Raw genomic sequence first — 22,626 nt, 5'->3', positions numbered from 1 at the left:
GCAGCAGCAAAGCTATGGGCTGCAAGGAGTTATCCAAAACATGTAACTCCATTGTTATCTACTGGGCTTTTGGTTTCAGAGCTCATTTTAAAAACTGCTCATTACTAATGCAGCTTTGAACAATCTACGGCCAGGATTCCTAAAATGCCACGGCCTCCCATGTGAAGCTGCCCACTCTTTGAGATCATTTGGAAAGACCCCGTTGCATTTCCTGATTTCCAAGACTTGTTTGACCGGAATGTGCGAGAGCCTTCTCAGCTGCTGTGCCCAGACTCTGGAATGTCTGCACCCTGGAAAAGCAACATGGCTCCCTGCCTAATGTCATTCTGATAAAATCACTATTTCGGAAAAACTCTGTCCGTTTTGTCCTACCTTTCTTGCTTCTATTTTTAAATGCAGACCTGGGACCTCATATTTTAAAGTTGCTAATGTTGCTATCGACCTTGTAATTGTTACCAAATCAGTGTTTATTTTATTTCCAAATAACCTAGATCATATCTGTTCCTACAAGCCATTAGCTTCAAAATTCCATAGGAAAAGACTACAGCTGCTGCCTTACCAAGGTACAAACCTGTAACAGGACTGTGAGGCTTTCCAATAACATGGCCGATACATTCATTCATCAATGACTGCAAACTCTGGTTAAAAAAAAACAAAACAGAACAAAACATTGCAAGTCATACTGCTGTATCTTCAAACCATGAGAAATAAATACTCTGGGAACCCATTACGTTAATTTAATATAAATTAAGCCATTAATTAATAAGGAGAAACCATTAAAATCTTTTTTTTTAGAACAGCCACTGGTTTCATTTATAGTTGGCAATGTTTATCCATTTGAAATCTATGATTAATTAACAGCATACCAAGAAATCGTCTTCGGGCAGAGCAGAAATAAAGGCTGGTTCAATGGCTTGAAGAAAATCAAACCCCTGTGTTGCCCACCTGTCCAACAGAAAGAAATTATTTGTTGATGTTTGTAGCAAAAGTTCTATTTATTGAGCATACAGGTAGTCTTCAACTGGGACCGGAACTTTGGTCGTGATTGTGGTAGTAAGTCAAGTCACTCATGTGACTGGACCAGTTTTTTTTTTTTTTTTACTGATTTTTACAGCAGTTTTTAAGCAAATTACAACTGTAGTCTGAATCACATGGTCATGAAGCAAATCATATGGTCATCCAAAAAAAAAATCACAGTGATTAAACGAACCCCATTCTCCCAAATAGGCATTACTGTTTGTCAGGAGCCAGCAAGTTACATTACCGCAGGGTGCTGCAACCAGTCGTAAACTGAACTGATTGCAAAGTCCCTGAAATGTGCCCATGCCAGTGCAAAACACCCTTTCCGAAGCCATCCTAATTATGAATGATCGTTAAGCAACCAGTTATAAGTTGAGGACCATCTATAATAATTCTCTGTTATGCTACCTAAGTCTGCTTTTCAGGTATTTGTAATTTAAGTAATAGGATTAATCCAAGGTTGCATACCTAAAGCTACTTTAATCAGAAACAGTAACCTCCACATGTTTAATTAAAGGTACTTTATAAAAAGAAATCAGATGATCCCTCAAGTTTTTCTAAGGCCAACATTTTTTAGATGAAAAATAAGATTAGGTAAAAAAAATTATCAAAATTCCCTCCAAACAAACAAATGGGGAACAACTGCTGATATTTGGACTGACAAAATCAAGAACCAGAATAGAGCTCAACTCTGAAAAAACAGTGGGCCTTGGATATAAGCCAATTAAATATAAGCCAATTTGGCATTTTTGCTTTAAATATGCAGGGTTATTCATGCCTTAATCACCTCCTGCTAAGAGTAACTGTAATATGGTTTACATGGGGTTGCCCTGGGAAAGCATTTGGAAGCAGCAACTGGCATATGTGGCAGCCCAAGCAGTGAGGAGTACCTGTATATCCCATTATACTCCAGTGACCCTGTGCTGTTTTGAAAGCTGAACTGGTTGCCAGTGGTCTTCTGGATACAATTGGAAGGTGTTGATATAACCTTTAAAGCCCCACATAATAGGGTAAGGCCCCTCCAGGTCCCATCTTTACAAAATCTCACCCGATGGGATTTTGGAAGATGGCATTATGGATTTCTACCTCCATGCTTTGGAACTCTGCCCCACGAGATCTGGTTTGCTCATTCCATCCTCAGTTTTGGGAGAACAACTTCTATCTAGGTATTTCATGCAGGCAGAAGGTGGCATGCAGTGAGACACTGGTAGGCACATAATTTTGTGTATTTTTTGACATGTTTGACCAGTTGCTGCTTCCAAATGCTTTTCCAGGGCAACCCCATGTAAAGCATATTACAGTACTCTTAGCAGTACTTCAAAATTAGTATATTAGAAAGGAAGTTCTTATAGTAAGGACAGCTAAAAACTGTAACATCACAATATACTTTTAACTATATTGTCACTTCCCACAGAATTCATGAAGTCCAAGTGTACTCTTAACTGAGGCAATAGTGGATTACATTCTAAACTGTAGTTGATTATTTAATGCATGGGTGTTGCATTAGTTGTTATTTAATAATTTAATCAACACTAATTAAATCAAGGTCATCTAGACAGCAATTCTCTTCTGTATTTAAGATATATATACTGCACAGAAATGAAAGGGACAGAAAACATTTAAAAAGCATTTACTTTGTCATTACCTGGGTCTGGTGCCTCGTCCACTCTCACATTTAGTGAGGACATAATTCATCCATTTTCTTGCAAAAGTGATATACTGGTCTCCTATTTTCTGTCTAAATTCTCCAGACATTAGTCGAATGACTTCTTTGTGATACTATAATAGATTTAAATGATCAGTCCAGATAATGAGCATTCAATGGTTAGAACAAGCTAATGGTGCAACTAAAGAGCGATCAGACTCAAATTATCCTACTTTGGACATATTATTCTAAATAAAATTGTAGGAAAGGTGGAAGGAAAGAGAAGATGGTAACCAACAGCAAGATGGATGGATTCAATTACAATGGTGATGGGTGCACTTTGGGAGGTACCTTGCTGTGAAGACAGAGGAAGACCTCTACGATTGACAGGTAATGGCTTCTCCCAGAAAAAGATTGGGGGCAGCATCCAACTGTAGTTAGTACATACCTCCCAATTTTTAACCTGAAAGAAGTCTCATCCTGCTACCCAGAACTGATCTAACTAAGATAAGATGCAATTGCAAATGTTTTATATGTCTGGAACTCACTAGAAACATTAGGGACTATTGGGACCTCTCACCTACTTCTGGAACCTTTTCATAAACAACTAACAAAAGAGATAGCCAACGTGATGCAGGGCTTAAGGGTTTGGATCGGAGTTGCGGAGTGGAGAGACTCAAGTTCTAAGTTTTCCTTCAGCCATGGAAGGCTGACTTTGAGCTAGGCCAGAGGTAGGCAACGTTGGCTCTTTTATGACTCGTGGACTTCAACTCCCAGAATTCCTGAGCCAGCATGGCTGGCTCAGGAATTCTGGTAGTTGAAGTCTAGGAGTCATAAAAGAGCCAAGGCTGCCAACCCCTGAGCTAGGCATTCTTTCTCTTAGCCCAACCTTCCTCACAGTCCTTGTTATGGAGAAAAATAGGAGAGAGGAGTATTTTGAAGGCTCTCCTGAGCTCCTAAAGAAAAAGATGGGACATACCTTTAGCTAACAAGCAAACAACAAACAAGTTTGAAAGCACATGGTCCACACTACAAGCACCATTGGAACTGACTGCTTTTAAAAGAAAAAGATCAATTATTTATTCCAAAATGCAGCAGTCTCTGTCAAAGCAGATAAGGTTGGTCCTTTTTGTCATGCACATAATATACAACACTGAATTGTCGCAGCAGGATAAATCATGGCATTATTAGTGGGGATAGGTCTTCTACTTGGATCATATATGTCGGCAAATATCTTCCTATTTTCCCCATAAGAACCATCCTATGAGGTGAGTTGGGCTGACAGGGACTGACTGGCCCAAGATCACCGAGCTGGTTTTCGTGGCTAAGGCAGGACTTGAACTCACAGTCTGCCGCTTTCTAGCCTGGTGCCTTAACCACTAGACCAACCTGGATCTCTTCAATTCATGCTTATTTTCCCTCACAACCCCCACTCTCTGAGGTAGGTTAGGCTGAGAAAGAGTAATCAACCGTAATCATCTAATCATCATCCAGCTAGAACCTGAGATTTCTCATTTCCAGTCTATCACCTTAACTATTATACCATCCTCGGTCTATTTTTCCTGTATGCTGATTTGTATGTAACAGCTATAAACAGATTGAGGTGAAGTATCAGTTTGCCAGTGTTTAGTTAAAATATATGATTTCCTTTTTCTCTGAAAAGGCAAAATTTTTTTATCTTGGACCTACCTCAAAGCCGAAGTTGTAACACTGAATCATGGCTTCTCTGTAATATTGCTGCAAGGTGGCAGATTCCGATTCATCAAGTTCAGCATCAAATTCAGAGGTGAACATATGATCAACTCTATCAATGGCACTGCTGATCTTATTGCACAGATGTAAAGCATCACTCTGGAAAATGTGGGAAAAAAGCTCTGCTGATACGCTTGGAATATAAAGACACAAAATTCTGCTCGAATTTACATAAACATAGCAATATTAATACGAAATATAAATGCCTATATCTTTGCTATTTAGATCATTAATCTAGAACTGAGGGGTAGTATTGCAACCTGGGCAGGTAGACCTCAATTTACAGCCAGTTATTTAAAAACTGTTCGAAGTTATGACAAGAAAAGGTGCTTTAAAGTCAATAAAGTACTTCTGGCCATTGTAAAATGTCACTCCGGCTCTCCTGCCTCACATTTATGACTGGTTGTTGTGTGTTGCAGTCACTTAATTTGCCAGTTTCTGGCAAAAGAACGCCCATATAGGAGGATGGGTTCATACATACGACTGATTTGAACCTATGACCATGTTATTTACTTAATGACCACTGTAAAAATGGTTGTAAAATTAGGTGCAGTCTCTTAGGTACCTCAACTTATCAGTCATGACTTATGATTGAAATTCTTGTAATAATAATAATAATAGTAGTAGTAGTAGTAGTAGTAGTAGTAGTCGTCATAGTAAAGTTGGAAGGGACCTTGGAGGTCATCTAGTCCAACCCCCTGCTCAGGCAGGAAGCCCTATACCATTTCGGACAAATGGCTGTCCAGTTTCTTCTTAAAAACTTCCAGTGTTGGAGCATTCACCGCCTCTGGAGGCAGGTTGTTCCACTGGTTAATTGTTCTAACTGTCAGGAAGTTTCTCCTTAGTTCTAGGTTGCTTCTCTCCTTGCTTGCTCCTGCTTCTTCAGGTGCCTTTGAAAATAGCTTGACTCCCTCTTCTTTGTGGCAGCCCCTGAGATATTGGAACACTGCTATCATGTCCCCCTTGTCCTTCTCTTCATTAAACTAGACATACCCAGTTCCAGCAGCCGTTCCTTATATGCTTTAGCCTCCAGTCCCCTAACCATCTTTGTTGCTCTTCTCTGTACTCTTTCTAGAGTCTCAACATCTTTTTTACATCGCGGTGACCAAAACTGGATGCAGTATTCCAAGTGTGGCCTTACCAAGGCATTGTAAAGTGGTATTAATACTTCACGTGATCTTGATTCTATCCCTCTGTTAATGCAGGCTAGCACTGTGTTGGCCTTTTTGGCAGCTGCAGCACACTGCTGGCTCATATTTAGGTGATTGTCCACTAGAACTCCCGAGGTCCCTCTCACAGTTACTACTATTGAGCAAGGTACCCCCTGTACTATACCTGTGCATTTGGTTTTTCTTGCCTAAATGCAGAACCTTGCTTTTTTCACCATTGAATTTCATTTTGTTAGACAGGGCCCAGTGTTCAAGTCTGTCCAGATCCTCCTGTATCCTAAGCCTGTCTTCTGGAGTGTTGGCTATTCCTGCCAGCTTGGTGTTGTCTGAAAATTTGATGAGTTTCTCATCTATCCCCTCGTCCAAATTGTTGATGAAGATGTTGAAGAGCATTGGGCCCAGAACAGAGCCCTGGGGTACCCCACTACACATTTCCCTCCATGTAGATGCGGTTCCATTGAGGACCACACACTGAGTACGGCCAGTCAGCCAGCTCCAGATCCATCTGGTGGTGATGCTGTCTACCCCATATTTTTCTATCTTGTCAAGTAGTAGGTTGTGATCTACTTTATCAAATGCCTTACTGAAGTCCAAGTAAATTATGTCCACAGCATTCCTCTGATCCACTGATTTTGTCACTTGGTCAAAGAATGCAATAAGATTTGTCTGGCATGATCCATTTTTGACAAACCCATGCTGGCTTTTAGTAATGACTAAATTTCTGGTTATAAGTCAAGGACTACCTATATTCTGGTCATAAATCAAGGACTACCTGTATACATTTAACTAGAGTTAGCCTCATTGAAATTAATGGAATTATTTCTATCGAAGTGTTAGAAATATAATATTAACAACTAAAAAAATTCATGGGTAACATGATATGTATTCTTTTGGGAGGTACATCAGACTATTGAGTTGTAGATATGAAAACTTTTATGTCTCTTACACACACTTTATAATTATACAGTTATATTGTTTATATTGTTTATTTTCAATCCTGTTAGGAGTATACTAATAACTCCTCAAAGTTACATATAGAATTTTTTTAAAAAAAAGTTCTGTTACCACTTCCTTTTATGCAGCACTTATGGAAAAGTTTTGAATATGTATCAAAATAGAGACAGTTCTGCTGCCTGATCAGTACAAGCAATCCATACATTATTTCACATTCAACTTATTTGCAAATTCATAAGCCATTCTCTCTCAACAGTTCTAGACAATTTATATTAATCTGTAAAACTGCAGAGCAAATATTGCCTTATGACTTTCTATGGAAAGCAGCTCTAATTGGTTTATTATATATTTTCAAATGATAAATGAATTAGAATCAACAGCTTAGACCAGGAGTGGGCAACAATGGTCCCTTTACCACCTTGGGACCTCAACTCCCAGCATTCTTGAGTCAGCCATGCTCTCAGGAATTCTGGAAGTTGAAGTCCAGAGGTCGAAATGGGCCTTAGCTGTGCGCCACTGGCCTAGGAGATAATAAATTAGAAAGAGATGTACCTTCAACTGTTGCAAAGCTTTGGCAATTACTGGTTGGCTGGAAGTTTGTTCCTGCTGCAAAGAGATCAATCCTTCAAGTAACTGCTGAAAGGCTTTTCTCTGGTTCACAAGATGAACCGGTTGCATTACCACAAGAAGAAGGTTGGCAACCTAGAACAAAAGAGAACAGAGTGTTGTTTAAAATAGTATTCAATTTATTTGAATCACTCTACATATTCCAAGGATGGAACTTTTCTTCCCAGAAAATTAATCAACTTAAAATCAGTTACAGATTTGGATTTTCTAAAGACTTCTCTCATTATGATCAATTAAGTAGCAATTTTTTAAATAAATAGAAGCAAATTTTTGTGCATAAGGTTTGTCCAAATATTTACTGGAAGTTGCTAATAGAGGAATGAGAATCTTTTGTGGTAAAAAAATGTGTTGATGATATATCCCATTTGTCAAAAGGCCGTCATTCTCACTGGAATTTTAATTACATTTATGTCTGTTGTTTCTTGAGGAAATTAAAAAAGATGAAAGGGTTTTTTTACAACATGAAAATACTATACAATTTTTATTTGTGCCATCAGATCACAATTGTCAGGCAACTAATTAGACAAATCCCTGCAGATTTATTGCCAACTTTTGTCAGAAATGGTTTGCTGTGATTTCTTTTCTAGGGGTGAAGAGTGTGTGATTGGCCCAAAGTCATTCAGCTGCCTTTATGCCAAAAGGAGGACTAGAACTCCCTGTCTCCTGGTTCTTTTAATCATATTTAGAATACCTAACAAGATAAACCAACATTATTAAATACCCGGGACCTTATGGTAGTAATATTTCAGATATAATTTAGAACACATTAAGCATCACCCAACATGTATTAATTAACACAGAAAGACTTTACCTGCATACTTCTCAGTGTATCAATAGTTTCCACTTGAGGAACTATTTTGATTGGCTGTCCTTCCCAAGTGCTCCAGCTGTCATCAAATTCTTGGTCTTTTTCACTGTATTTTGTCATCAGTAAAAACGGTTCACCTGCAACCTCATCAGAATCTTTTGAGCAATCCTTTCCAGCAGCTGCATTAAGCAACTGCAAGATAAAAGACTTTTCCTGTGCAAAATTATCTGGCATGAAGATTTGTAAATTTTCAAGCCCAGGAATTTGTACCTGCAAAACAAATCAAAAGGATCAAAATAGTTAACAATCCATATCCCATTTTCATAATTTTCTGTTTGGTGGAGAAGTCAAAGCAATTGCATTTTTATGCATAATAAAACAGGTCTGTAACCACTGTACTTGCCCCCACCCTCCTTTGATCCCCTCAACACAGACTGCTTTTGTTTCTTCGATGTGCAAAACGTTTTCAGAAACATAATTATGGGAGTTCCTATCTGACATTTGAACCGAGACAATTCCATATGCAAAAATGTTTATATTGCCATTACCGAGTTGTTAGCAATCTAGCCTTGATAAGAATCTAGAAACGCAGACATTTGTTTTCCCATTTAGTGAACTACAATCCCATGTATCCAAATTTCTGAGTAAGTTCAAGGACTCCTTCCATTAATATTCCCATGCTATGTAGCCTCTGGACTGTTTTTTTTACCTTTGTGTACTGCTGTGCTTTCAGAGCAGCAAGGAAATCCCTCACAGAGGCAGATAACGTGAACTCCGCAGCTATTTCAAGGTCCTACAAATATGGTGAGAAAAGTATATTTTGTTACAAATGAACGGCTAAGCATGTAAATGCAACTGGATTTGGTCTAAATTGTTTACCTTTCTTAATCTCTTGGCAAAACCAAGAGCTTTCGATGCTCTCTCTCTAGCTTCATGAAATAGCTCTTTCAGTGCCCGGCTGGTTTCTATAACAGACCTCCTAGAAAAGTTAAACAAAATGTAAGTGAAGATCAGAAGGCAAATATGTGCAAACAGAAAGCTAAAAATGCAGTTACGATTGCTAAAATACGTATTTTATTTACAGACAGTTCTTGTTAGTGATCACAATTGGGACTGCAACGCAGTCATGAAGCAAAATAATCATTAACTGAAATAATCATCATAAGCAACTGTGCTTATGATCTTATTTCAGTTTTCCTTTGCTTTACAGTCCCAAAAGGTTATACATGTAAGGAATTGTCGTAAAGTTATTTTAGAGCATTGTCGTATTAGCAGTCACTAAATGAGGCAGTCACTAAACAAGGATTATCTGTATTGATCATACCTATTTATATAGCTGCCAATCTCAAAATTGTGACTCTAGTTGCACACACAGAATTACAACCAAATACAACAGCCAATTTATAATGAAATAATATCAGGTGATGATGAACCTAACTCGATTCACTGAAAGCACAATATCACAATGTTGCACAGTCACCTATTCTCCAGGTGTACTGCACAAAAATTGTTCTCCTCCTCTATTCCTCATTAACTCTAATCTGTATGAACAATGTGCTTTATCCATACATGAACATTTTTCAAGGAGGAATACCTGATTTCATCTGAAGCAACACTGTCATCAGCACTAGCCCAAAATTCATAACAGCTCTCTTGTAAGCCAGAGTCCAAAAAGATTCCTGTTGATTTTAATAGTACTCCTGCAATGTCACTACAACAAAAATAAAACAGTCACTACTGAGAAAGTTTACACACCAAAAAGTTTCCTGGAACTATAATAAAGATAAAGGAACCACTGGCCCTCCAAATATTGCTTACTGCAAAATCTAACATTTCTCAATCCAGACTGACTCAGGCTCTGGAAATTATGGTTCTGCACTACAAGGTAATGCAGTAATTCAGATATAAGTATATGATATTTAAATTCCTCTCATCTTATTTTTTTCCATCTTATCTTTGGGGTAGTTTGAACTAAAAAATAAAGATACATTTATTTATTTAAAAAAAGGATTGATATCACTTTTTCATTTATTTATATAAGATGTAAATAAAGCTGCTGAATAAAATCAAATACTTCTTATCCTGATTTCAAATGGGTTGTTTTTTTTAAAATATAGCTAAGAAAATTGCCACTTTTAGTACATGATCTTAATTTTGCATTACGAATTTTCATCACAGCTATAATTATAAACAATTTTTCTACATGGCTAAACGCAGCACACATAACCAGATATAAAGGCCACATGCCATTATTATCACAGCCACATTTGCATTCAAGGAAGCCATAGATCAGAGGTCTACAAACTTGGCAACTTTTAAGACTTATGGACTTCAACTCCCAGAATTCCTCAGCCAGCATATTGCTAAGTTTGAAAACTCCTGCAATAGATTACAGATCTGCCCTGTAACACTCTTTAATCTGTAAAAGAATAACATGACAACCTAATATTTTCTCAATAAAATATTTCTGTGCCAAAACATAGGATATGTGTTTTGGAAAAGAAGCAGCAAATGAAAAGCAATACTCCTGGATAGGCATTCTCGCCGATACTTTAACAACTCTATTTAAAATGTGGAATACTGTGTAAAAAAGAAAATATTAGCAGCAAGAACATTCTGAATAAATAATGGGCTTCCATTAAAATTATTCAAATAAAATTAAAAACTAGGAGTATTAGTTATCATTCAAAAGATCAACTTTCAATTTGATAGAATAAAAAAAATTGGGAGACATATAAGCAACTTATTAAAAATTATTACAATTGTTAATGGAAATATAGTATTCAAAAGTCATAGTTTTGGCCTTAAAATAAACCCCAGAAATTTTAAACAGGGACTATTTTTTAAAAAATAAGGATTTTCACTTATTGAAATAGATAAATCAAACAAACAGAAGATTCATAGTAGTAATGCAATTCTACCAGAATAGTTTTCCAGCTTGAGCTTCACCTCCTCGTATATAAGGCGTTATTTCTTTGGTGAAATTCCATTCTTCTTCCAAAAGATTCTTTAAACTATGAGATGCCTGAGGTAACTGCTGTAGCATTTGGATCCAGCTTCGCATGTAATCAAAATAAACCTTGTAACCCAGAGGGGGGGAAAAAAGAGTAGGGAAAGCCATTTAAAAAGTTGTTTCACAGCAAAGACAAATCCTCATCCATAGTATGTTAATTTTATAAAACTGAACGTTGCTTACAAATTCTCCTCTCTCCAAAAGAACCCCTTTATCAATCCTCATGCTCCTGGCAGATTTACATTCCCCCAACCCCCATGCCAATCAAAACACAGAATTCCCTCAAAAATACTGGAAACCTCAGAGAGGCCTCATTGGCTTGGAAAAGGGATACTTTCATGTAAGGAATTGTGGACAGGTAGTCTTCTACTTACACAGTTCATTTAGTGACCATTCATAGTTACAACGACATTGAAAAAGTGACTTATGACCATTTTTCACACTTACAAACTTTGTAGCAGCCCCATGATCATATAATCAAAATTCAGATACTTGGCAACTGGCTCCCCATTATGATTGTTGCTGTGTCCCAAGCTCATGTGATCACTTTTTGCAACCTTTTGACAAGCAAAATCAATGGATTATCCATATTCACTTAACAGCCGTGTTACTAATTTATCAACTGCAGTGATTCACTTAACTATAGCAAAAAATGTTGTAAAATGGGGCACAACTCACTTAACAAATGTCTCACTTAACAACAAAGATTTTGGGCTTGTGGTAGTAAGTCGAGGACTACCTGTTCTTTATTTAATCAACAGCACTGGTCTACTATAATATGTGTATTAAATGGACCTTCAACATACCTGTGGCTTTGAACACCAAAAAGAGAGTCTTCTGATGACTCAAAGAAATAGATTTACTACTGCCAAGAGCTGCACTTTGAAAACTGAAGGAAGATTTATCTGTTCCTTGCCTGGGAGAAAAAGACATCTCTTTCTCTGTGGGCCTAGTTATCCTGGCAGATGATAGAAGATAATGTGCGTTCCTTCAATTCTGCAGGGCCAGGAAAATCAGCAAAGGGTAAGCTCCCTGCTCTTTTTGGATGGGGTCATGTTAACTTGTCATCACAATGTCCTTCCTAGAAAGCATACATAGTTCTAATCATGCTTTCTGTCACTGTGCCCTGCCTTTGAAATGATTATTTCCTTTTGAGACCCAGATGGTCTTGATCCTGCCTGCACTTTTTAAGGCTTGGAAGACCTAGTTTTTCTCATAGGTACATGATCAAATTTGTCAACCTGTCTGGTTTGAGTTTTACAATGGCTAAATATCCGTGGAATAATTTGACATGATTTATTGCATTTTATGACTGTTTGCTCCCTAATGTTGTTATTCTTTACTTTGATTGCTTTCAACAGGGTGGCTATATATATATATATATATATTTACTAAAGATAAACAAACAAACCCTTAAAGGTTCTTAGACAAAGGGAAGAAGTCAGAATATCTCTCTCTTCAGATCTGCAGTCTCAGAGTAGCAGGCAATGTATAAAATAATATATCAAGGGTATGCTTCAAATATAGAAGAAGCACCTACTTTATTTTCTGATAGTCCTGCTTCACTGTCTCATGTAGTCTACAGAATAGGTAGCACATAGTTAGAGCATTCCTTGTTATATATATATGGTTGAAATACAAAATGCAGGTTTTTGCAGGCTAGGAAAGTTCTTTGCCAATCGAAACAATCTAAAACTAACCAAATGGAACTCAAATCATCGGGTATTACATTGAATTGTTAGTTACCATTAACATCTTATGCAAGTCTTCTTCGAAAGAGTCAATGTTGCAGTGGCTCTGAAGGTCATCTACAACCTCGCGTAACATAAACTGATAATATTGCTTCATCAGGAGGCCACCTTTTAGAACCTCTTTACACTCTCGCACGAGCTGCAAGAGAAATAATACACTGATCAATCTGGTGTTTTCATGCTGCAAAATGCAAAGATGTTTCTAAAGAGCAAATTCTATAAATATCGTCTTCAGTTCTGCTAGTACGTGAGATAAATATTCCACAAAAAGGGTGATGCGAAATAAAACCCAAATTGGTAGAACAACTGATTTCTACAGAGTATGAATCTAAGCCCTGTTATCCATTTTCCATCTTCATAAGGCCTCCTGCTATAACGTTTTATCTCATTGAATTCAGTAAGTACTATTATCACTCTACCTTCTGCATTTTTTAATATTTGCTTGACTACTGAATAGTTGTGGCTTTCATTTAAGACCGAAGCAGTTATAATTTGTCAATAACCAGCTAATCATATATGCTCCTTTAAAACATGCAGAGAGGATTATTGGCTACAGAGGATCACAGCAGTATAGTATTGGCTACATTTATTTTTTCTTGGAGGATATTGATTGTGGATTATTGGTACCATCTAAATCAAAATGCCATTTTTGTTATCAGCCTAAATATTTTTGATTATTAAATGACATAGAAATAATAGATATTTATTTTTATTTGTTATTACTATTAAGTTTATTTGCCCACCCATCTGGTTTCAAACAACTCTGGGTGGCTTACAGAATAAAACATTAACATTATCAAGTATAAAATGACAATACAGACAAAATAAAATCATTACCCCAAGATGGAGGGAGCCCAATACATGGGGGGGGGGAGAGGTGGGATTAGCCCTTAATTAGTTAACCACTTATAAATATATAAATTAGTCAATCATTTATAACTATATAATATTTATACATATTATGTTGAAATTTGTAAACATTATGCAGCAGGTACATTTTCATCCACAGCATAATTACAGCCTAATTTCTCCAAAGTAAGAAAACATGTGAATGGTTTTAATAAGAAGCCATTTTATTTAATTTCGGGAGGGGGTGGGGAATAGAGAGATTACTTTTATGCCCTCAGCAGAATCTTCTGTCCTCTCTTTTTTCAAAACATAAAAATCAACATTGACCTAGCTATTCTCCTGAAGCGCTTATCATTTGTATACAATTTAGAAGTTGCATAAGACATCATTTTTTGTTACTGTTGATGAAATAATTATTTACAAGGGATGAGTATTTGTCACAAGCAATATTCTAGTTCATTATCTTGTGAGCAGCATCTGTGCTATTGGAAAGAATTGTCAAGAATGCAAAGAACGTAAATTTTTACCTGCTACTACCCTAATATTACAGAACAAAATAAAATAAATACGACAGGCAAACCTGCTTAATACTCAGGAGGGATGGCTCCCCAGCAGGCCGCTGTTCCAATCTTAATTTGAGACACTCATGGATAACATTGAGAAGAACTCGGCAAAGAACCAGAAAGGCAGGTTCAAAAGAGGGCAAATCCATAGATTTCAACTCTTCCCATGATACAGTACTGCATTTTTGATCTGAAGAAGCTGGAGAATTTGACAACTGCACATAATCTGAACATAAAATGGGATCTGGGTATTCAGAAAACTAACAGCAATAAAAGAGAGAAAGAGACAATTTGGTGATTAATTTCTTCTCTTCTTTGGGACAGTACATTTTAAAAACCAGATATTAACTTTAAAAACAACTGCTCAAAATACATGAAGCAAAACCACCTTATGTTTAAATTGTATCCTATCCTTGCAGATAAATGTTTCAAGAAAGCTCTGCTATACAGCATAGATGCTGATATTCAAAGCATGCTACCTCTCCTCCCCCAATAAAAAAAATCCCTTTTGGTGCCAGCATGGGAACTAGATTGGGACTAAACAATTGGTTGCTCCAGAAAAGTGGCAACATAGGAGAAATCAGGCTTGTAGCAATCATACATAAACAGCATGGTTGCTAGATTTACAAGATTTACATTTTCTAATACACATCTGGCAGATTGACTCAAGGGAAATTGTTTTTAACAGAAATCCATGTAAAATTAAAACGCCAATGAGATAAAGGAATAGATACATCAATTATTAAAATACCAGCAACGTCTAAATATCTTTAGGCTTGTCTTTCTTGGGCCTACATAAGAGAACCACAGAGGTGGCTGGTAGCTGCTATTTTCACTCTGGACTTGGGATGGTATTATTATACAGCATGATGGGAAAGTGAACCAGAATACCTGGACAATACAGGGAAATGCTGGGGAGCTGAGCCATTGAGGCTCCAGCACATGTCCCAACATGGCAGATGTTGATGATAAAGATTAATACGAAGAAAGCTCTTGCCAATTTTCACATCCTACTCCATAATATTAGGAACCAAACTACTGATAAAATGTGAAGGCATTCATCGTCATGCATATAACCAAAGCATTTGCAAAACATCAGACAAAGGAAAAGTTTCCCTTGAACTGGGCCTGATAAGTATGACCTGTTTTCTTCTGGGATATTTCCTGACTGCCCAGTTGACCTTGCAGTCTGAGGGGAGGGTGGGCTCTCATCCTAACCATCCCCAACTTTACTTAGCTCCCAAACCTAGTCTTCATTGGGCAGCACTGTCATTCGCTGAGGGAATGAAAATATAGAGAGAATGCTATAAAAAAGAGAAGCAGACTTACCTGTCTTAAGAGTCTTCTCCAACTATCATGTCTAAAAATTTAAATAAAAGTAGGTTTTACCCCAATCCCAGGAACTAAAGATAAAATATTCTGCAATATGGACCCAGTCAAAACCTTTTCTAAAAAAATCCCAGTCAGATCCCATAGAATTTTGTTTTCCTAAATATTTACAATTCTTTATAAAAACAAGACAATAATTTAACACTCTGTAAAGTTGTTAAAAACCACACAAGTTAAAATAACCCTCCTTTATCCACATTATCAAAATATGGGGTGAAACAGATCAGATACCAGGAAAAACAATCAAATTATTACGTCTATGGAGGAATTTACATAGAAAGGTAGCAGCATTTTTTCTCTATCTACAACATTTAGAGGTTAAAACCTTTGCTTCAAGATACTATTTGCTTTATGATAGTTTCAGTAGAATAATTCTACTTTATGGTTGGTTCGAAATTACAATGCTATTATTAAACTTAAAAAAAAAAAACAAATTTGCAAGACAAGATATAACAATACATTCATTATATATATAGAACGTTATATGATCAACCCCGACTGCTCTTTAGAAGGCCAGATCCTGAAGTTGAAACTCAAGTACTTTGGCCACCTAATGAGAAGGAAGGATTCACTGGAGAAGAGCCTAATGTTGGGAAAGATTGAGGGCAATAGAAGAAGGAGACGACAGAGAATGAGATGGCTGGATGGAGTCACTGAAGCAGTAGGTGTGAATTTAAATGGACTCCAGAAGATGGTAGAGGACAGGAAGACCTGGAGGAACATTGTCCATGGGGTCGCGACGGGTCGGACACGACTTCGCAATTAACAACAACAATGATAATCATGTAAATTATACAATATAAATACAATATTTGAGTTTTTATCATAACAAGAAAAGAACTGTTAGACTTCTTCCATATCAAAATTATTCCCAGGAATCTGACATTGATATAACATTTGAATGCACCCTCAACTCATCCAACCTGTAGGCTATATGATGGAGAACCTCTGAAACATGTGAACCCCCCAAAAATGTAATGAATGAGGATGGGTTTTGGGGAGTTAAGAGTGCAAGACAAGACTGGGATATCATAAATTCAATTATCCTGAAAATCATTAAAATAACTGGAAGATTTTGGTTAGCTACTCTCATCCAGCATAATCTTCACAAAATTCTTGTGAGAATAAACAGGAGAGGAAAAAAGTAGGCAGTCTCCTAAATAGAAAAAACAGAATATAAATACGGTAATATATAATGTTTTTATATTTTGAATGTTGAAAACATCCTAAGCGTATTTAAAATATTCAGTTTACTGTATCTTAGCTCTCACAGGACTTCCTGGCAATTTTTATTCTCTAAATTTCAGAGGGATTGGAAAGCTGATTCTTTTTTTTTTTTTTTTTTTTTGTATAAAGTTGTGTTTCAATCTAAAGAATATCCTTTCTCCCACAGTCAACATCACATCAAAAACAACAAAGTTGCATAGATAATATTCTGCGAAGAAACTTTCATTTCTAGCACTTGACCATTATTACTCCAATAAAGCCTGTCCCATGTTATTGGGCCATTAATATCATTAAGGAGGAGGAAATGGGAGAAATTGAATATCTAATGCAGTGCCCCCCCCAACCTTTTGGGCATCAGGGTTCCGTGGAGAGAGGTTTTCTCCCAGAGCAGAGGGGGCATGGTTTCACATGCTGCCTGCATCCCATGGATGGGGTTTCGCTTGTTTGTGCAGTCCGGTTTCTGGCATGCCGTGAACCGGTGCCGGTCCATGGACCAGGGGTTGGGGAACCCTGATCTAGTGTATCCCCACTATTGTTTAACTGTCAGGAAATTAATACAGATAGTCCTCGACTTATGACCACAACTGAGCCCAAAAATTCTGTTGCTAAGCAAGGCAGTTACTAAGCAAGGCAGCTGTTAAGTGAATTTTGCCCCATTTTATAACCTTTTCTGCCACAACAGTGGTTATTAAGCGAATCATGCAGCCATTAAGTCCTTTGACATTGCTTGTCGGAAGCTGGCTAGGAAGCTTACAAATAGTAATCATACGACCCCGCAACAGTGCAACTGTCATAAATACATGCCTGTTGCGAAGAGCCGAAACTATGATCATGTGACCAAGAGGCTGCTGCAAGGGTTAAGTGTGAAAAGCAATCGTAAGTCACTTTTTACAGTGCTGTTGTAATTCTGAACAGTCACTAAATGAATGGTTATTAAGTCAAGGACTACCTGTACAGGCTGTGTTATGCCAGACACAGAATTGACAAGGAAAGACGACATATATATTACATATGTTTCACCTGATATGTCACCATTATTAAAGTAAGTCCACATGGTTCAGCATGTCTCAAACTATATATATACATTTTACATACAAAAACTTTTGGAAGAAAAACACAGCTTAAAAGGACTATTGCTTAAGCATTATCCATTCCACCTGCCTCCCCAAACCTACCTCCAGCTGCTGATCGCTCTTTATCAATGCCATTCGGGCCCTCTGCAAGGAGCCATGCATTAACTTGTGCAGTCTTAAAATGAGCTTCCTCAACCCCATCTGCTTCAGTGCTTTATCTACAAAGGGCCTATAAATAGAGGTCAAACAATGTCTGCTGCAGCCTGTCTCTCCGCTGCACTCTGTAACTGCCCAGCAGGTTGAGTCATCTTCAGATTCAAGCCTATCAAGCTTTCTTGACAAATGGTCCTGCGCCTCAAAATCAAAATTTGCCTTATTGGCAAGATTATTTCGGATGGCTTGTCTAAGTTCCTCCACATTCTCCTCAGAGATTTGTTCTTCATCTTCACTTTCCTCTGTGCATGCACCTGAGGTTACCCTATCATCATCATCATCTTCATCGTAAACTTCATCCTCTAGATCATTGTCCCTGAACGAACGAGGAGAAGGGATTTCAAACACTGGCCAGCCAATGTCAGAAAGATCCTTGATGCCCAAAACAGTCCCCATAATCCTTAGTTTCTGATTTAAATCTTTTGTAATGTTTAACCAAAGACAAAGTGCCTGCACCCTGTCCTGAAAATCCCTTGCAGCATATTTTTCATAGTCACTTTGAAGGGCCTTCAGAGATGGATAAAGTGCTTCTACGTATTCTAGCAGCTCCATTATCCGCTTTACCTGTTCAAAAGAGACCCGCTGGCGATGGAGGTGCTCGTGATAGCTTGAGTAGCCCATTACATTAGCTCCATGGGCTGCTTTACATTGTCTTGCTGACGTACCATTAAGACTAGCTCCATTTCCCACACAGGAGAGGTTCCGATAGTTTACCTTGAAAGTAAAAATTTCATTAATAATATCAGGGATGGCTTGACGAGCTGTGTACAAGTAGAAGTCTTGGTCCTTAATAGTCCGCCCCGCATGCCATGCCTGCAGCTCAAGCCAGATTAGTTCGTTGGATCGGTTTAATTCAACGGAGGAAGTGCTTTCCTGGCCTTTCTGCTCTTTGTCCTTTTTCTTGGAAACTGAGGTAAGCTTTAACAACAGCCGCAGGGTCTCAAAAAATTTTAAGCGGTCTGCTGGGTAATCGGTACGAGACGTCTGGCGTGTAGTTTTGGCTATAGGCACGGGTACAGATACTGGAGGCTTAGCATTGCTGCAGCCAAGGCTGAGGTAAGGCTTATTGAGATCAACATCCGGAATTGACTTTTTTGGTAAGGACCCACTAACCGAGTCCAACATGAACGAACACTGCACGTTTTTCTTATGATCCCTCTCAGTTGTCCTTAAGGTGGCTCGGAGCTTTTTCCCCTGCTTATAGCCGTGATCTTCTGAGTTCTCGGAGATTTTAATATTATCTTTGTTAGGCAGCTGGTTGGGTGAGCTCATTTTCTCTGAAATCATAACACAAAACAATTTTTTTTCACATCTAAAGAAAAACATGCTTTCCCCCCAAAAAACTACTGATACTAATTTTATTTACTTCTTCCACTCCCTAAGTGTTCAGTTTTGTTATATGTTAAATATACATGACACATTCATGACAGTCCCTTAAAATTATGTAAAAGGTTCAGAACCTAATAGATTTCACACATGATTCAAATGCCATTCAAATTCTTTGCCCATGTTTTTAGGTCTAGCGTCACAGTTTATGAAATACTGGAACACAGGCATCCAATAGAAACCACATTGATGCCAGCATATCATAACATCATGTGAATTATGCAAATTATGTAATTTGGCTCAGTCAAATCATGATGCAGATGGTACTACAGTACAGAATGTGCACTATTTATGTGATGTCATCATAAGACACGTGACATCATTCTCCATCTGCTTTCCCTATGATATCCATACAGTTTAGATTGTTAGTTGGTACTTAGCTGTGCCCACAAATTAAGATAAAATGTCTTAGTAGTTATGGGAATGGCAACAGGATAGTCATATCCCACTCATTCAACCATAACACACTGATGCTTCAGCAATTACATCTAGAGTTATCTGCAGCCGGTTTGTGAAACTCTGAATTATTAGGTTCCTGTCATTACAAAACCACATACCAAATTAACTTTTTACTTAAAACTTTAGTTTTTTGGTTACTGCTATTTTTAAACAATGAGATAAACCTCAGTTATCTGATTTAGTTATCATAATTTCTGCATCTCTTCTTATTATGCCTTCCTAGTCATTCAACTTAAACCACAATCTAACATGAGAATGAAAAAACCATATTTTAAAAATGATCATGATTCTGTAAGTAGTAATAATTGATTACCACACCAAAGAGCTCTTTGAATCACACTTCACTCAAAATTCAAGGCACACTGAGTCATTTTGTACCCAAGGGCATTATAATTATATTGTGGAGCTTTTAAAATAACAGGGCTAATGGAAACATTCAGTTATACTAATTGTAATCATAAGAAGTGACTTCTCATTACAATGATCTCTTTTACTGTACATAGCAGCTGGAACCAGTGACTAAACAGAAGTCTTCAGAGCATAAGCCTTGATAGAATGGAGGCGAATCACAATTTTTTCTTAAAACTCCTGATTAAATCTTTCTAAAAATGCATACACTATTGCGTAAGATCTAAAATGCAAAATTAATTTCATTGATGCATAATTTCATTCAAACTGATGTAACATCCCTTTAATTGATTTTATAGATCAGTTTGATTAATTTAAGCCTGGTCTTTCTATTGAGGCTAATGTAATAACTCTTAATCATCTTAATCTCTCTTAACTGAGAGAAAGAACATGAAAGGTGACTGATGATTCTGTTGAACCTCTCAGTGGCTTTTGAAATACTGATCGTGATGTCCTTCTGGAGAGGTTGTTCAAGTTAGATGAAAGGGAACTGCTCTGCATGGCCCTGCTTGTGAAGCATGGCCATCTCCTGAAAATGGTGCTGTAGGATGCTGCAAGGTTGCATTTTATCCCCCATGCTGTTTCCCATTTACATGAAGCTGCTGAGTGAGATTATTTGGAGATTAAGAATAAGGTGTCATCACTTTGCTGATGACACACAGCCGTCTCTTTTCATTAGCTTCAGATGAAGCAGAAATATTTATTCGATGCTGACCACATTAATGGGCTGGATAAGGGCTAACAACTTCTGTCTGTTTGTCTATCTGTCCAGTATTTTTGGACCCTTATTCTGGAAAGGGCTCTACAACTCTTAAAAGATTAGTTTCACATTTTGAGTATTCTTTTGATCACTAAGGATCCAAGTGTCCTCTGTAGTACAAAGTGTATTTTACCAACATAGGTTGGTAATGTATGCCAACTATGGGCCTTATAGCTTTTCATTTAGATTACTATTATGTAATGTATTATACACAGAACTACCCCTAAAACAATCCCAAAAGTTAATACAAAATATGGAAGTGAAAATTCTGACTGCAACTTTTCTGAGGGGAAACTATGAACATATTATATATGGTTTATTCTGTCACTCCTGGTTCATATACAGTCAAGGCGAAGGTATAAACTGTCAGTCCATTCATAGCTTAGGACCACAGAATCTGAAAAATCCCCTTTCCTTGTGTTCCTTGGTATGAAATTGATCATACTAAGACATTCTATTGTTAGTGCTCTTCAGCAACAAGATGTGGTGTTTCCCTGGGAGTTAGACTTTTCAGTAATAGCTGATTCTGGCATGTCCTCCTTAGTAAGTAAGCCTGGAATCAACATTACTATCTATTCATCATCAGAGAAAGATTACTTTTTTATATGACTATATACTACATTTTAAAATATATGTCACTTAGGAATGTCTAATTACTTCAACATGGCTTTTCTTGCTTATCTTCTTGTATATTTTAACTTCCACTCAAACTTTTTTAACTATGATTTTAATGTATGGTATGCTGTCCTTGAAAAATTGGGTTTTGAATGACAACCTAAATTTAATAAATGCATTTTTTGGATTAATCTTATTGTAAAAGAGGCTGTTTTATCAACAGAACAGTTAAAGAAACTATTATTATAATTCTGAGCAGGGATATAGTTATACATGTTTGTCTTTTCATTATCATTGAGATACAGAGATGATGGAAATTTAACTAGCAATTTATTCCAAATTTGAATGCAAAATCATAAATTCATTCCTACACTCATTTTCCCCCTGTATCTTGAATTTTCAGCAGTTAGATAACAGCTACACACAAGTAATGTGCATAATGCCTTGTAAACCTATATAAATGTATCTGGATCTACAAAACGCTTATTCTTACTATCCTGCCCTTCTACATAACAACTACAGTACTAAATACTGTAGTTACTAGACAAATCTAGTTTAAATCTTACCATCTTAGCAGGTAACCATGCTCTTGGGATAATATAATAAATAAAACTCTATTTTAAGAGTTATTTTAAGGACAATAAAATGTGGGATATTTTTAAAGTTCTACATCCTTTTATGAATCTCTTCTACAATAAAAAAGCAGCAGAAAAAAGAGAAATATTTACTAAACTCACAATTTCACTACACCTGAAATTCTGCTAAATAAGATCCTATACATTTTGTATAGCATGAAAAAAATTCCTAGCTTTTGACAACATTCATATATTTTGCAAAGTATATTGCCAATACTAATATAGCCACAAGCAGATTGACGTAATAAAAGTTTACCTTTTTTTTTTTTGGTGCCTTCAAGTCATGGTGATTACCCCTGGTGGACAAATC

The 22,626-nt window shown here is 37.1% G+C and overlaps 1 protein-coding gene across 7 annotated transcripts in view; it reads right to left on the bottom strand.

The window, feature by feature from the left end:
- MAP3K4 (mitogen-activated protein kinase kinase kinase 4) overlaps positions 1–22,626 on the bottom strand; it is a 111,744-nt gene that overhangs the window by 19,258 nt on the left and 69,860 nt on the right. For 4 of the 7 annotated variants that reach the window (XM_039358243.1, XM_039358241.1, XM_039358245.1 and 1 more), the window contains exons 3-15: positions 17,943–19,330; positions 14,169–14,411; positions 12,735–12,878; positions 10,897–11,054; positions 9,570–9,686; positions 8,855–8,954; positions 8,685–8,768; positions 7,979–8,245; positions 7,093–7,242; positions 4,355–4,516; positions 2,666–2,799; positions 867–945; positions 560–638 (exon numbers count right to left, since the gene is read on the bottom strand). In XM_039358243.1, the coding sequence (XP_039214177.1) occupies positions 560–638; positions 867–945; positions 2,666–2,799; positions 4,355–4,516; positions 7,093–7,242; positions 7,979–8,245; positions 8,685–8,768; positions 8,855–8,954; positions 9,570–9,686; positions 10,897–11,054; positions 12,735–12,878; positions 14,169–14,411; positions 17,943–19,330 (3,105 nt within the window). The remainder of the gene's footprint in view (positions 1–559; positions 639–866; positions 946–2,665; positions 2,800–4,354; positions 4,517–7,092; positions 7,243–7,978; positions 8,246–8,684; positions 8,769–8,854; positions 8,955–9,569; positions 9,687–10,896; positions 11,055–12,734; positions 12,879–14,168; positions 14,412–17,942; positions 19,331–22,626) is intronic. The other 3 variants (XM_039358242.1, XM_039358246.1, XM_039358247.1) reach the window with 2 other exon arrangements.

Source organism: Crotalus tigris, unplaced genomic scaffold (genome assembly GCF_016545835.1).
Source record: "Crotalus tigris isolate CLP2741 ecotype Arizona unplaced genomic scaffold, ASM1654583v1 scf7180000019007.31208882:3723066, whole genome shotgun sequence".
Lineage (NCBI taxonomy): Eukaryota > Metazoa > Chordata > Lepidosauria > Squamata > Viperidae > Crotalus > Crotalus tigris.
Note: the sequence above shows the minus strand (reverse complement) of the source record. Positions and strands in the feature narration are given on the sequence as shown.